The following is a 15682-nucleotide window of genomic DNA, read 5'->3' as shown; positions in this document are numbered from 1 at the left end:
AACTTCATCTAGTATCTCCCACCTTTCTCTCCAAATCATAGTTTCTGGGCTTTTAAACTTTTTTTTAAAGCAGTTGCTCCATTTCTGTGATAATTTCTCTTGCACTTCTCTGTATTTTCTAGCTATGCCCTCCTTGAGATGCAGAGCTCAGATGCATGATGTGGGGGAAGCCAAGTTTAATTTCTCAGTTCTCAGTGTCTTATATGTAGTGTGATATGTGCTTCTTAAAAATTTTGGTTTAGTTTATTTGAAGTGGCCTTTTTAATGATACCCAGCACATCTTCTGAAGCTAGTGCATAATCAACTAACAGTTTCAGAGGTCTGTTGGCAGTAACCTCAGCATTTTTTTTCTGAGCTGTAACAGCCAGTTCACAGATCAGTAGAGGGTTACTATCATCTAGACTGCTTTTCCCTTCTTGTGTCATCTGACATGTCCCTGGTGAAGCTGATTTGCCACCGTTTGCTTGTTTGCCAATTTCTCTGTGATTCTTTTGGAGCTCTTCATTATCAGCATGGCAGTTTATTACCCAAAAAGCTTGATATTGTCAGCAAAGAACTTGCTTTTCAGTCCTTTCTCATGCATGCTGATGGTGTTGTATAGAACTGACACTAGTCATCAGTCCTCATTGCTTGCTTCTGCACCCTAAGAGTTCTACCTTTGAACCAGCTTCAATTCACACAGGAACCTTTTCTCTCTTCCATGGCAGATTAGTAAATAACTGGTGTGAAACCTTATCAAAGATGTCTTTTAAAGTTTTGTGGATCCTCTTTATTTATGCTTACTGACTCTATAAAGAATTCACGTTAGTGAAACAGGGTTTCCCTTTAAAATAGATATTCAGATTCAATCCCACTGGCTTGTGTTTACCCATGAACTTCTATTTTAAAAAATTATTAGTTAGTAACCTTTGGAAGGATGAAGATTTACTTAGCAGCCTGTAGTTCACAGAATCTTTTCTACAGCCCTTTTTGTAGGAGTCAGTGGCAAACTGTCAGTCCTCTGGCCTGACTGCTGGTTAAAATTGATAGGCTACATACCTTGGTCAGGATTTAATTTTCATGTATGAGTTTCTTCAGAAGTCTTGAGTGGATTTTACTTCGTCTGGGTAGCTTGCATGAATCTTCCTTCCCTGTTCCTTGTTATATTGCTTAAACTTTTAAAAAATTTCTTCTTGCTTTCTTAAAAGTAATTGGAAATTACACAACTGCCAAGTACATTGTTCTTTCAGTGTGCCAGCTTTCCTGCATTTGGGTTAGTGTCAGTGAATTTCCAGGTCCATTTAATGAGATTGAATGTTCATTGTTGCAGACTTTGACTCTGTATTTAAAAAAAAATTGTCAATGGATGAATTTGTATTCTAGGTTAAATAATTAATAGAGCTAAATATTGTAGCAAACTAAAAAGAATTGGTTGAACTCCAGGAAGTGTCTGAAAGTGAAGCTGGGAATTGTAGGTGGGTTGGAGTTGCTAAGTTTGGCCTCTGGGTTGTCTGTTATAAATAAAACGCAATTACTGCAAGCTCCTATATAGGTTTTTAATCTTGTTTCTTTCTTGCATTTATGTGGCAAGTAAATGAATTTAAGACTGACCTCTGATGTACCTGGCCGTGATATTCAGTCTTTTGTCACTGAAGCAAGTTGAGAGATCCAGAGAGGTTTCTTCTTACTCAGCTGCTTAACGTTTGCAGTGCAAATCTGTGCATCAACCTAGCTGTAGTCATAGTTGGATGGTGAAAGAAGCTTTTCCAGGGTGCAGAATATCTCAAGGTGTGCGTTTAGGTGAGCCATACTATAGAACCACAGTTTTTCCTACTACGGGTAGCAGCTTGGGTGTAGGCACTGACAAAGCGGGTAGGATGATGCACGCACCGGTTATTTCAACCCTTCCTGAGAGTTGTATAAGTTGACTACATAAGGACATTTTCAGAATCAAACAGTAATGGAGAACTGGACAATTAAGTAGCAAAAGAATGGAGGCATAGATAGTGTTTAACTTGAAGTGTTCCGGTGAGATATGCAGTTGCTTTTCTAAAGGAACCCATAAGGGAATATAGTTTATCAGCAGTACTATTTTTTGTATTTGTCAGATATTCATGCTTAATTTTTTAAGAAAAAACATGCTATATTTTTAGGTTGTAAAATTTTTCTAGGGGTATGTCCATGTTGCCTGTGGACTAATTCCATTCCTGTTCCAACAAAATATTAAGGAATTCAGTAATGTAAAAAAAAAAAAAGTTTAGTTTTAGAAGTACAAGTAATGTGAGAGCTTTTAAATCAATACTGAAAATGTCACAGATAATAACTTCCGTGTTTCAGACTTAAGATTCAGAAGACCTGACCATAAATCTTGGCACTTGTTTCCTTTGCTAGAGGACATCTTCTAGTATCTGGAAACGAGATAAAAGCTATTGACAACTTCAAATTCACTGTTTTATTTTGCATCTTGATTCAACTCCTAACAATACTTCACTTGCAAGTAATAATTCTTAGGTTGGAGTGTCATAACAACCTACAAAAACCATGAATGCTCATCTTGAATTTCAGATGTTACTTTAAATACTGGGGGTAGAAGTAGATCTTGCTGGTTTTATTTTATATATTAAGCCACAGAATGTTATCTGCAAGCAAGACTAAAAAATACTCTCTTCACTTGTCAGATTCTAGTATTTGGGAGTTGGATTGGACCTCCTCAATTTCTGAAAGCAAAAAGTTGTTCTCAATTGATTCAGTTAACTGAAAGAATATTTCAATTCCTCAGCTATTAAAAATGATTTACCAGTTATTGCTTAAACCTCAGCTGTTTTATTAAGCCAATATAAAATTACTTTCATTTTGGAAGAAGTTTTTGTTTAAAAGGAACTCTTTGTTCCTTCCCATTTTCTGAAAAGCTTAGTATGGTTGATACATGAAACACAGACTGCCTTAGAGATGTAGCTGTTTGTGATTTCTAAGGTGTATTTGTGAAGGTCTTGATTAGAACTGAGGAGCAAATTTTCATAAGGTTGTAGGTGTTTTTCTGCTTTAGAAGTCTCAAAAAATTATAAATTGGTAGGTACATCCAAGTGATTTCTAGGCAACCTTTAGAGCCATTGAGATCACATCTGTGCTGAGAGTGAGAAGCACTGTTTTGAGTTTGAAAGGAGTGACCTGATGAGTTGTAAAGGCTAAATTACTAAGCTTTGGGACGTATTATATATATGGGCATATTATTTATACTTGGGGTATATTATTTATACTTGGGTATATTATATATTAAAAAAATTATAACTGTAAAAATATATATTAAACCAGTATTCATTCATTGTGAGTTTCTCTTTCCTTAGGCGGGAAAGCACCAGGAATATGAACAGAAACTACTGCAAGAATTATACAAACTAAACCCCAACTTCCTCCAGTTATCTACGGGTACAGTTGACAAGAACAAGAACAAAGTGACAGCACTGCAGAGGTATGATGTGTAACTACTGATGCTGGACTGCCTGGTTATGCTTTCTGATTATTCCAAGGAAAACTTTTATTCCTGTTTGATCCCCCAAGTTGCGTATTCTTTTAAGTACGTATTATATTATAAAATCTGACAGGTTTTCTCTGTGGAGAGACATATTGTTGTTTAGGACTGGTATTCTCCAATTTAGTGTTCCCACTGAAGCCACTCCAAACCACACACCACTTGCTCACTCCTTCCACTTGCCTTCCCCTGCACCAGACAGGAGGGGAGAATTGGAGGCACAGAAGGTAAAGGTCAGAACAATTTCCTGGAAACAGCAATGAGATAAAAAAACAGTAACAGTACAAATGACAGAGGGTACAAGAAAGGAGTGAATGGTTCACAAGTGATTGCTCACCCTATGGAAACCCCCAGCAGTACTGACCACTCCCTCTGCCAGGCTACGCTGACCCATAACAGAACCCTTCCCCAGACCCCAGAAAATTACCTAAGGTGGTACAGAATTGATGCTTTCCGTGTCCTAGCCATGCCCCTTCCTGGCTACTGCAAAAATTTAACCCTGTCCTGGCCAGAACCAGGACACATGCACCACTGTTTTAAAACAAAGTGAGTGTATGTCTTAGGAAAGAAATGTGTTTCTGCATTTGGATCAATAGTTCAGAACAAGATATTCTTATTCTGGAAGAAGACCTTGTATTTTATATTTGCAAACCAAATGTATTTGTTAAAGAACAGATGCCTACTTTCTTGGTATGGTGTCATTATGAGTGCAGTCTGTATTCTTATTTCTGAGACACCTTATAATCTTGATATGCTTTTTTTACATCATGATTTATAGTTCAGTCCATATATTTTTTACTATGTTGTAATTACAGATATCACTTATTATGGCTTGCTAAAATAATATTCTGTTGAAGTAGTTTGTTAAGTAAGTTGTGAAAAGATTTCTGTCCATACGAGTATACAGTCACACAAAGATAAATTAAAGTCTGAGGTTACCAGTCCTTAATTATTCATTCAAATGGCATATTTAAGATAAAGAAATAAAAACTGTTGACAATTTCTTCCACTCCTTTTTGTAGGATTTTGATGAAGGAGATGGGGAGAGTGAAATGTGAAGGTTAGACTGCACTTCATACGTACCTTGGCCTTGTATTCAGGGTTTGTGTTGTGTGCCAGTTTATGCACTACTGAATTTTTCAGACAATAGTTTGCCAGTGCACTACTTGCACAGCTTGTACAGTGCACTTGCTTGCACAGCAGTCTAAGCAAGAAAGTGGGTACTGTATCTAAAATAATATCAGTGGATCTTGAATAGGCAGAATACAGTTCTGAGAACTGGTATTCTAGCTGGTGTACTGGGGCTATTTTCTTTAATTTCTGGAGGCTGTGTCATACGCACTTTGACTGCAAGTGGTCAGGGCTTCTAGAGGGATCTTTTTTCTTAAGGACAGTGCTGCTCCTTGTTTCTCAGGCACTGGTTCAATATTGACTTCGAAGGTAAAGTACAGCAAGCAAAACAAATACATCACTTCTTGAATTTGGGAATTGATTATTTTGTTTGAAATCTGAACTAATTTTAATTTGAAACCTAGTTAGATCCCAGCAAAACAAATTATACCAGCGAGGGAAGAATGCGCTATCTGAAACTACAGCAAACTTTTAAGCCTTTAGGAAGCAATTAAGAGTTGGAGCTTGGCCAGTCTGTGGTGCTAACATTTAGCACTTATGGAAAAAGTGGGATGTTGCTCTAAAGGCAACAAGTGGTAATTTCTGGAGGTAATGTCTCTTGTCAGTTGGACAGCATAATCACAACATGGACAGTGTTCTTTGCTAATGCCTAGGTACCATCTTTAGGGTTGTAAAGTGAATTTCTTGCAGCTGAGATTTTGACATATTTCTTCAAGACCCATCTCAGTACAAAATGTAGCTGGTGCACTGGTGAATGCACATTGTTCTTTCACAGTTTCTACCCAACTGGATTCTTGTTTTTGTAGGATTCATTGATATGATACTCATATTTGTAGCAGTTTGTCAGGGCCTCTGACAAATCTGTACTGGTTCTTGTGTTTCTGGAGTGCAGGATTTCTGTTTCGTTATGGAATTGAACAGAAGTTGAGTTCTAAGTAGTAGATGCTTAATTATAAATATCCAATAGTAGAAAACAGTTTGTTAAACTCCGATAAGTGTTTTTCTACAATTGCTCTAATTTGAAAGGTCCTACTTGCGGACCTTTTTCTTCCTGCTGAAGACAACTGGTAAAATCCCCTAGGGCCACTTTGTTTACTCATCTCTTGGTATGTTACTTGAAAGTCATGGTGACTGCATTCTCTTAAAATTGGAGGTATATTCCATATTTAAAACAGATGAAGCTTTTTTATTTTCCTGATTACATTTTTCTGAAGAACTGAAATGAACATTTTCTTGTGCTACAAAAGCCAGTTAAGCAAGTGCTGATCTTTAGGAGAACAGCCCTTCGGAGATACACAGCCAGAACTTAACCAAAACAAAAAGGCCCTCCCCCACACCCAACCCCCCCCCCCCCCTCCCCCCGCAAACATAAACCAATTTGTCTCTTTCCCTTTCTCCTTGGATCCAAAACTGACTTTCAACTGGCATTTTAAAGTTAGTTTTAGTATAGAGATGGCTTTGCATGGCAGTGAACATAAATTTGGATATTTAAAATAAATCTGTTAATGGATTGACAGTTGTGATATATCTGGATTACAGTTCATTTTTGTACAAGTGAGAATATTAAATGACAGACATGCTGCTGCTGTGTCATCATTCCCTGATGTTCTATATGTAATCAACTCACTATCTCTAACTTACTCCAAATGTGTGCAAAGCCAAGATGAGATCTGTAAATCAGGTCAGGATTCTCATCTATGTACATATTGTATAGGTAGTTGGGAAAAGATGGATACAGAATAGCAAATCTTAAAATACTGAGATTTGAGGGTAGCTACTATTACTGATTTTATCTGAATAGAAGTAGGAAATGTTTGTGTTGCTATTAGCAGTTACTGAAATTTCCATGTTCTGACTGTGAAATCAGTAAATTGACCTAAAGATGTAGAGTAAATGTTGGACCATGTAATAGGAACATACTAATGTAGGGGAACATCAGGAGGGACATAAATGTTAAAAATTTTTCTTTGTTAAAGCTGCTTCCTTACAGGACTTGGACACTAAAACCAGCTCCTAATAGAAGCAAATGAAAAGCTACAGTTAACATAAAAGAACTTGAGAACACAAAAGCAGGTCTTTTATAATAAGATTGCAGGGTTAGCAGACAACACTGTATTTGAATCCATTTGGTTATAGACTATATTCCATTTTGCTTACATTTGTACAGAATATAACTATTTACAGCAAAAACTTGGGCTTTGAGTCCTCTCTTGAACTTTCTTCAGTTCTAATGTGTACTCTAAAATGAAATTTAATGTTAATTTATAAAAGGGAAGTAATTATGGCTTTAAACTAGAAATGAATGGAGCAGTAACTTGAACAGTGTGTTTGTCTGGCTGATCTCATGGTCCGTTAGCAAAGCTGTAGACTCTTGTGTAGGTGTAAAACATAAAACTTCATCTGTTGTGGCCAGGCTTGATAGGGCCTGGAATAGAAAACATATATTAAAAAAAGAAGGACTTAGCTTGTGACTTACAGAACTTAAAAATAGTTATGGGCTAAAGCAAGTAATTCTAAATGAGGTATGCAAAGGTCTGGACACTTGAACTGTTGATGGCATTTTTCATTTTTATTTACATTTTTTTCTTCTCCCCCAGATGGGCACGTTTGAACTTTAGCATTGGCAAAGCAGCTATCTATTCAGCAAAGAAAACAGACTTCCCTCTGGTTTTCTTTCTACCCTACCTATCCCACTAATTATTTTTTTAAGTCATCACCATTTAAAATCTGAAAAATAATATCCAGATAAATCTATTCTTATGGATTGTCTGGCACAAGGATTTATTTCCCCAGTGTTTACAATTTTTAAAACACTTTCTTCATAACTTGAACTCTTCTATTTTTTTTTTTTTATTTTACTCTTGCCTTTTTCCAGACCCAACAGTAATAGCAAAGATGCCTGGCCATCATTACAGAGTTCAAGTAAATCAGCCAACGGTTTAACAATGGAACACAGGAAAACGCCTCCTATATTAGAAAATGGCACAGACCCAGAACACATGACTCCAGATGGTGCAGACTCAGATTTCGGGTAATTGCACTGCCTTTTATACTTCAGATAGCTTGCTTTCTCTCTCACTGATTGGTGTGGAGGGAATGATTCTTCAGTCTCTCTGGTTGGAGAGCTGGATTCAAATCCTGATCAGGTCACAAAAAGCTGGGCTTAGCATGGCCCATGTTAAAAAGACTGATTGGCAGACTGTGCAGGGGAACCCTAACATGAAGTTAGTAAGTGACAACACAGGTAAGAGCTGAGTGGAACAGAATAACCAGGGGATCAACAGCTTGTACAGCTGCACAGTCCCAGTCAGAGCTGAGCCCTTCCTTTTTTTCTATACAGAAGCTTCCACAAAAGCACATGCTGTACATCAGGAGGCTTGTCACTTGGAAAAGCTTCAGTAGAGGGAAGTTAAATGTTAGGGCTAAAATATCTGTCGTTTTCTTCTAGTGATGTGTTCCAGAAACACAACTCCAGAGCAAAGGGTTCCCCAGTTACCACTTGGAGGGACAACAGGGCAGCAGATTCAACTGAGGCTTCTTTGTGTAGCGGAAGTAATTCATCTGCTTACAATAACCTCTTATTGCCAGCCAACATTTTTTCTTTTTTGATGCCCTTCTTGAATAGAACTGGTGTCCTCTTCTACCTTACACATCACTTGCAGTTCCAGTTTTAGTCTGCAGTTGTGCTGGTTTGTTATTTATGGACCCCTTTAGGTAATACACATTTGGCTCATTCAGAGGTTGGATGGGGGAAAAGCAAGGTAAACCCTAATATTTCAAGCAGTGGTGCTGCTGAGTAAGTAGCCAATCTTCATTTTAAATCAATATTGAACCCATGTATTAAAATAGAGAGTGTTGCTGAAAGTGGTACCTTCTTGTTAGGCTAAATAGCAGTCCCATTGAGGAGTGATCAGAGAGCCTGTGAATTGCCTTTCAGTAGTGATGTGCAATTTTCTTTTCTTCCTGAAAAGAATGTATTAAATGTAAATAAAAATATTATAGTCAATAAGTCTTGTTCGTTCCTGAGGGCTGGAAGTCTGTCTTGCAAATAAAGGCTCCTTAGGCAGGTTCAAGTATAACAACCATTTTCATCATTTAGATTGTCAGTAAAAGTTGTCTTACTCATAGCTTTTTAGACTGCAGTATTGTGACTGTTAGCTGTAGGGAAAGAATTTGACTGGAATATCAGCTCTACAATCAGAATTGATTGTGTATTGAAGAGTCTACAGCAAATTTCTGTGCTATAGGTATTTAAAATTGCTAACCAAAAGCAGTTTGTTTCAAATGGAAGAGCTTTTATTCATGCTGTGGGACCACTAAGTAGAGAGTATTTGTAAATCTTCACTGGAGTAATGCAGTGGTTTTTCTTTTGTAGTCATAAATATTTCATAATTTGTAGTCATAAATATTTCAGCTTAATTTATCTGTTTGAGATACTGACCCAATCAGTGCTCTTTTTTTACAAAAAAATTTATTGGTGATTACTCTTACACAGTTTCTTTTAGAATGGAGAAGTAATTCTGTTGGGTTTCGATTAGTCATTTTGGGGTGAGGGGAAGAATTATCAGTGGAAGCAATCTTACGAATTGTTGACCTTACTGTATGGCTGTATGCCGTAATTAAACTTTGCAGCAGCATGGGCTGTTTGAAAACAAAGTGTATCTAGAATCTGAAGTCTGCACCCAGGTAAAAGAAATTGTTACATGTATTTTTCCTGTGCTAACATCGTAACTGTAATTTGACTTGTATCACATTGGGGCCTCTTAATGGAACTGAAATTCAAGTTCTTACTTCTGGTGCTTGTTTGTAGAATCTGTGTATTGGCCTGCGCAGCTTGATGCTTGTGCATCTTTTCTTACGGGTAGATGACAAAGAGAGTACCTTGAAGTTGTGAAGCAAAGATTTTAGTGTGAACTTCAATAATACCATTTCATTAGTGCGGTATTTAGCATAATTAAGGCAACTCACAGATGCCCATAAGAATCTTGAATCCTGAGATGTGCCATTTATTTCAAACAATAATTTGCAGTGAATGGCTTTCTGAGGTGGTTTTCTGCTGTATCTTAGTATTATCCTTACTATTGGCAGTTTTTTGTGCTATGTTTTTTTTCCCCTTCTGTCATCTCAAACCTCAATTTTTTTAACTTGGGACTAATGTCTGCTGGTTAAAATCTTAAAGGCTGGTGGGAAGCTTAACTTGCCACCAAGACTAAATCGTTAATTTAATGTTTTATCTCTCCCAGATTTATTTAGGATTTGTATGGAAACTGAAAACTTGTGTATTTGGAAAATAGATATTTTCAAGTTTCTTTACAGGAGTATCATAGATGGAACTGACTGTTACAAAATACTGCCGTAGGATAGAGTTCTGGCTTTTTGTATGGTATAGAGTAGCTATGAACATGTTCAAAACTTTTCTTTTATTCCTTAAGGTGGTCAGCAAGCAGAGTGGAGGGTGGTGAAAAGAAGTATTACAGTATATGACAAATGATTGGAATGCTTATGATTAAAAAAGCAGTCTCATAAAAAAAATAAGTGGACTTTTTTCCATCTTAATTCCTACTTCTTAATTTTGCTTTGTTTTTATTTTAAGGCTTGTCTTCCACTGCAAAAGCAAATGTTGATTTTTCATGTTAAATACTTGAGTGTCTTACTGTCTTTTTCCCTTCCACTTTTGCAGCCCTATCGATAAACCTTCAGATTCCCTCAGTATAGGAAATGGTGACAGCTCTCAGCAGGTAAGACACAAAGATAAGTGCTCTGAAAGTAACAAGTGGGTTTGAGGACTTAATGCAACTTGCAGTTGGAGAAGCAAGTATTTTCTGAAGTGTATCATAATTGGGCATTAATCCATTGGGAATGATTAATGGACCAGGAGGTGGTGGAGTCTCCGTCTCTGGAGGTGTTTAAGAAAGGACTGGATGTGGCACTTGGTGCCGTGGCCTAGTTGACAAGGCGGTGTTCAGTCATAGGTTGGACTCAATGATTTCAAATGTCATTTTCCACCCTAGTTTCGTCTGTGATAATTTTAAATAAAATTTTAAAAGGCTATCGCTAAGTTGATTTTTTTGTTTGACCTTGTGCTGAGCTTTATCTTAACAAACCCAATTGTGGCCAAAAGTTTTGAGGAAATTTTTTATCTGAATTAGTGAATATTTTATATATAAACTCATGTCCTAATTTTTCTCTTTTTCTCTTGCCTGTAGATAACAAACAGTGACACACCTTCACCACCACCTGGTTTAACAAAACCCAATCCAGTTATACCCATCAGTTCATCTAATCACAGTGCACGGTCCCCTTTTGAAGGGGCTGTAACAGAATCACAGTCGCTCTTCTCTGACAACTTCCGGCACCCTAACCCCATCCCTAGTGGGCTTCCTCCATTCCCCAGCTCTCCACAGACTTCAAGTGACTGGCCCACAGCACCAGAACCACAGAGCCTCTTCACATCAGGTACATCCACAAGTTACATGGCTTGGTATTGCAATTGCTTAAACTTGTATGGAGTTGTACAGGGCTTAAAACTCTGTAGAACCTGAAAGTCTAGGACTTATTCCATACTGTGTTTTCCCCCCTTAAAAATGGCAAAAAGATTTGTCACTTAACTGCAAATGAATTGCACTGACCTAAGGGTTTCTTCTTAAAGAAACTTTACAGAGTTTTCAAGCTGCATGGCTGAATTGAGAGTACTTATTTTAGTTTTTCTTAGCAACATGTATAGGATGTCACATGTATGCTTTAATATTTAGTGTTACAGGTTTTTATTGAGAATGGGGAAAATATAGGGTATCAGTATATATTGGTGTGATAATCTGTAGTTCTAATATCAGAAGCTGTTCTGTAGAATTCAGAATTTTCTTTAGTATCCTGCATAGTTATCTGAAGGTGCCTAATCTTTCTCTTTCTGAGGTCAGATACTATGAATTCAGACAAGTTATGTTTAATTTCATCACCTGAAAGATACCTGTATTTTCCGGGTACTTTCCTATGAAATACCATGTCTCATGCATGAAACATCGTTTTAGTTGCAATGATAGAGTCTTGGGAGTGGTTAACAGTATTTAAGAGCTCACAAATTGTAAGTCTGAGGGAATTGTTAGAAAATTAAATTAAACTGTATCAGTAAAAAATGGAATTCAAACAATGTTATGACAGAGTTGGTTTACTTAGTGATTAGTCATCTTCTGATGTTTATCTTGCTCCTGGATATCATAATTTTGTTTGTAAACAATATTTATTACCAAGGAAATTACTTGCTGCTAAGGTACTTGATGCAGCAATTTTGTGAGGACTAAGTAGCAGCGAGAGACAATTTTCAGGTAGTAGAGATCATAGTTAATATAAAGTTGGTTGCTGTTTAAAGGACAAGTTCTTGTTGGTCTAGCAACTCTTTATCTATCAGCATGGATTTTAGAGTGAAAACAGAAGCGTAGATTCCTTCTCCGAGAGGATACTGAACCTCCTTAAAGCGGCAGACCAGGTCCCTACCAGCAGAGGGAGTTAATGTTGCAAGTGATGCTACCCTATACTTAGCAGCTTGCTTGACCACAATTTTGAGGAAAAATACTTTGAAGATAGACCCAGACCTGAACAAGAAACGTAACGCTATAATGAATAACGCTAAAATGAAAAGAAGTAGTAATTGAAAATGAAGACAAATTCTGATAATATTTTTTGCAGCACTGCCTCACAGTATTTAACAATATCCTGTGATGCAGTTCCCTTTTTTATTTTATCATTGGGTCTCCTCAAGAATTTGGCTTGCTTCTCTTCATAATGGTAGACAGTAAGGGATTTTTTGAGGGTTTTTTTGTTTTGAACAACTCCTCTGAGGTCCTTTCTTTTGAGAGGGAATGTCCTGCTTATCTTTCTTGCACAGCATTAATAGTGAAAGCAAAATACTGAACTGAGTAACAACTTGATTTAAATTCTGTTTGTTCACACTTCCATGAAGTAATATGGGATAAAGAAGGCTCTAAGCAAGTGTTCGTTGGTCTCTTTCTACTTGGGGTTATTCCTGAAAATACTTAGGATAAGGTTTTTCTATAGTTCAAGAACAGAACAGTTCTGCAGTAAAAATGTTATTTGCTAGTTCTAGCACTTCACCTTTAGTAGAAATCTGTGACAGTTTGTTCTCAAAATGGCATTCTAAGGTGATGAGTAAGGTGTCTTTGGGGAACGTATAAAGTAGTATTATGTGAAAGATAATAGACCACAGTCAGATACACAGGCTGAAGTTTTTATATGGATAAATAATTTCTAATTCTCGTTCTAAATCCTGTTCCTTTCTTCTCCAACAGAAACTATACCAGTATCCTCCTCCACAGACTGGCAAGCAGCTTTTGGGTTTGGTTCCTCCAAACAGCAAGAGGATGACTTAGGGTTTGATCCCTTTGACATCACCCGCAAAGCCTTAGCAGACCTGATTGAGAAGGAACTGTCAGTCCAAGACCAACCTTCCCTTTCGCCCACATCTCTTCAGAACCCTACCCCACACACTACAACTGCCAAAGGGCCAGGTTCTGGATTCCTGCATCCTGCTGCACCCACAAATGCCAACTCTCTCAGTAGCACCTTTCCAGTCATGCCACAGAGGTTTCCACAGTTTCAACAGCATCGAGCAGTTTACAACTCCTTCAGTTTTCCAGGCCAAGCAGCTCGCTATCCTTGGATGGCCTTCCCACGCAATAGCATCATGCACTTGAACCACACAGCAAATCCCACCTCAAATAGTAATTTCTTGGACTTGAATCTCCCACCACAACACAGCACAGGTCTGGGAGGGATCCCTATATCAGGTAGGTGAATAGGGACAGCCATGAATATGACTTAATTCATGCTCTCAGCTTCTCTGAGTCAAAACAGGAAAAGGGAATAGCCAGCAACAAGCCGTAGACCTAATCTCTTGACTGTCATACTAGGTTTATGAATGGAGGGAGGAATGTTGTTTTAAATAGGTCCTTTCCATTAAAATAAAGTAACTGGATATTTAGCCTTGTAAATACTGAGCTTTATAAGGAAGGTGGAGTATTATGTGCCCGCTTAATTTTGTGCCAAAGCAGATTGGTATTTTGGTTCTTCACTCTTGCCAGACTGGCTTTACTTAAGAATAGGCCCTGGAAGTGCATTGTGACTTTCATGTTGGCATGCAGATGTTGACCAGAGTTCTTAAAGTCGTGCAAAAAACTGTAATGATGGTAATTTGTGCCAGATGTCCCTGCTGAGTTGTTCCCTCTTGCACATAACCGAATGGCTGCACAATAAACATTCAGTGCTGTTCATTTCTGTACTTCAGATGGCCTTAATACATTCAGTGCTGTTCATTTCTGTACTTCAGATGGCCTTAATATTATGCTAATCTTCACTGAATGGATGCTTGCAGTGTGTGTAAGAGGATTCATCCTGGTTCTGAGGGTTGTGATGTTGGAGAAAAATAAATGTGCAGTCAGGCCAGTTCAGGCTGCCCTGAGTGGATTAATAGGCTCTTGCATCAAACATTACAACTAAGGAGCTAATTGTAACAATAATTGTCTTGATTAAAAATTCATTTCTGTGGTTTGAAGTCCTTCCATACTCCAGTTTAGCTTGTCCCAAACTCTCTTCTTGTAACAGGGGAAAAAATTGTATTACATGTATAACCAACTGCAGGTAGGAAGTCTCTGTTAGCTCTTTGTTGCCTTGAGGTAGAGAAAACTGCCTCTTGAGATGTTGCCAGCATTATTTTCTTTTCATGGGCTTTAGAAGTACTAGCTTTATTATAAGAAAGTGACCTAGAAAAAGTTAGTGGTTTTTTTGATGCTGTAGTACAAGAGCTAATTTTGGCTGTTACTTTCCTGTACGTTGTCCTCTTTGAAGGCTTTTTGCAGCTACAGTACTGCTGTAGGGTCTTCAGGCTGATTCAAGTATAAACCTGGTCCAGACTACAAATGCAAGTAGTTCAAAACTCTTTATGCTGGCAATGGCAAAGTGTTTAGCCTAAAATGACTGATACTGGTTGCACTAAAAAAAAAAAGTTGTTTCTGGCATGGAGTAAAAAAAGTACAGCATCCACAGCTGCAATTTTGCTCACTTTCCCCTAAACTATGTAGAACTTTCAGAAAAACAAGAAGATACCACTTTTCAACTCTACCGCTCAATTGTAAAAACTTCTACTTTGAGGAGTCAGTAACAAGACTCTTATGGACTGGGGGACCAGAAAAATCCTTTAGTGTTGAAAAAAATGTGTTCATAGAGATTGATTCTAGGTTTGCAAAAGTATTGCATTATTTTAAGTGTAGTTAACAGTTTGAAAGCGGAACTTTTTCTGTTTGTAGAAGACTTGTAGATCTCTTGTTCAGCTTCTGAAGAGCAGGTTGTGTGGTGCTGGTTGATGCACAGCCCAGGCCATGCACTTCCCCCATATGTTTTAAGGTAACAGAATTGATATTTATGTTCTTTTTATGTGTGCAACTGTAGAACCAATTAATCTAAAAATATTTTTGGCAAACACCGTGCTAAAACCAGAATAAACATCAGCTGTAGTAACTATGGAAAGATCCTTTGAGTTGGTTTTAATCTCTTGTTATGGAAAACATTGTTAGTTGACTGGCTGACAATTAGATAGCAGCAGTTGCTGCACTGCAAACACTTCTCAGCTGATCTACATGTCAGCTTTGATATATTTTGGAAAAAGAATCATTTGCACAAGGAAAGATTACTTCGTCTTTTTTTGCTGCCAGAAATCAGCTGAAGTCTCAGTTCTGGTTTAGTTTGCTGGGTTATGGGTTTGTATTATTTGTATTTATTTTAGTGCTCTAACTGCCTCAGAAGTACAAATAATTTTAAAGTCAGGAGATGACCTCATAACTCATTTTTTGTGTGCTGACTTAATAGTTTCCAATTTATTGATTATTCTTTTTTTTAACCTGCATCTAGAGTACAGGTCTCTCAATGAATCCCTTTTATATTCTGTTTGAAAAAATAATTCCTGTTCTTTGTTTGCTTTTAATCTATCAGTAGCAAGTAGATAATTACAGAATTTTCCTAGTTTCCTCATGTAAT

At 37.4% G+C, this 15682-nt stretch overlaps 1 protein-coding gene across 5 annotated transcripts in view; it reads left to right on the top strand.

Annotated features, from left to right (window-relative positions):
* Positions 1-15682, top strand: part of CNOT4 (CCR4-NOT transcription complex subunit 4) — a 78165-nt gene that overhangs the window by 46610 nt on the left and 15873 nt on the right. For 3 of the 5 annotated variants that reach the window (XM_048301310.1, XM_048301307.1, XM_048301308.1), the window contains exons 7-11: positions 3324-3448; positions 7515-7670; positions 10320-10377; positions 10846-11095; positions 12943-13440. In XM_048301310.1, the coding sequence (XP_048157267.1) occupies positions 3324-3448; positions 7515-7670; positions 10320-10377; positions 10846-11095; positions 12943-13440 (1087 nt within the window). The remainder of the gene's footprint in view (positions 1-3323; positions 3449-7514; positions 7671-10319; positions 10378-10845; positions 11096-12942; positions 13441-15682) is intronic. The other 2 variants (XM_048301311.1, XM_048301309.1) reach the window with 1 other exon arrangement.

Source organism: Corvus hawaiiensis, chromosome 4, assembly GCF_020740725.1.
Source record: "Corvus hawaiiensis isolate bCorHaw1 chromosome 4, bCorHaw1.pri.cur, whole genome shotgun sequence".
NCBI classification, from domain to species: Eukaryota; Metazoa; Chordata; class Aves; order Passeriformes; family Corvidae; genus Corvus; species Corvus hawaiiensis.
Note: the sequence above shows the minus strand (reverse complement) of the source record. Positions and strands in the feature narration are given on the sequence as shown.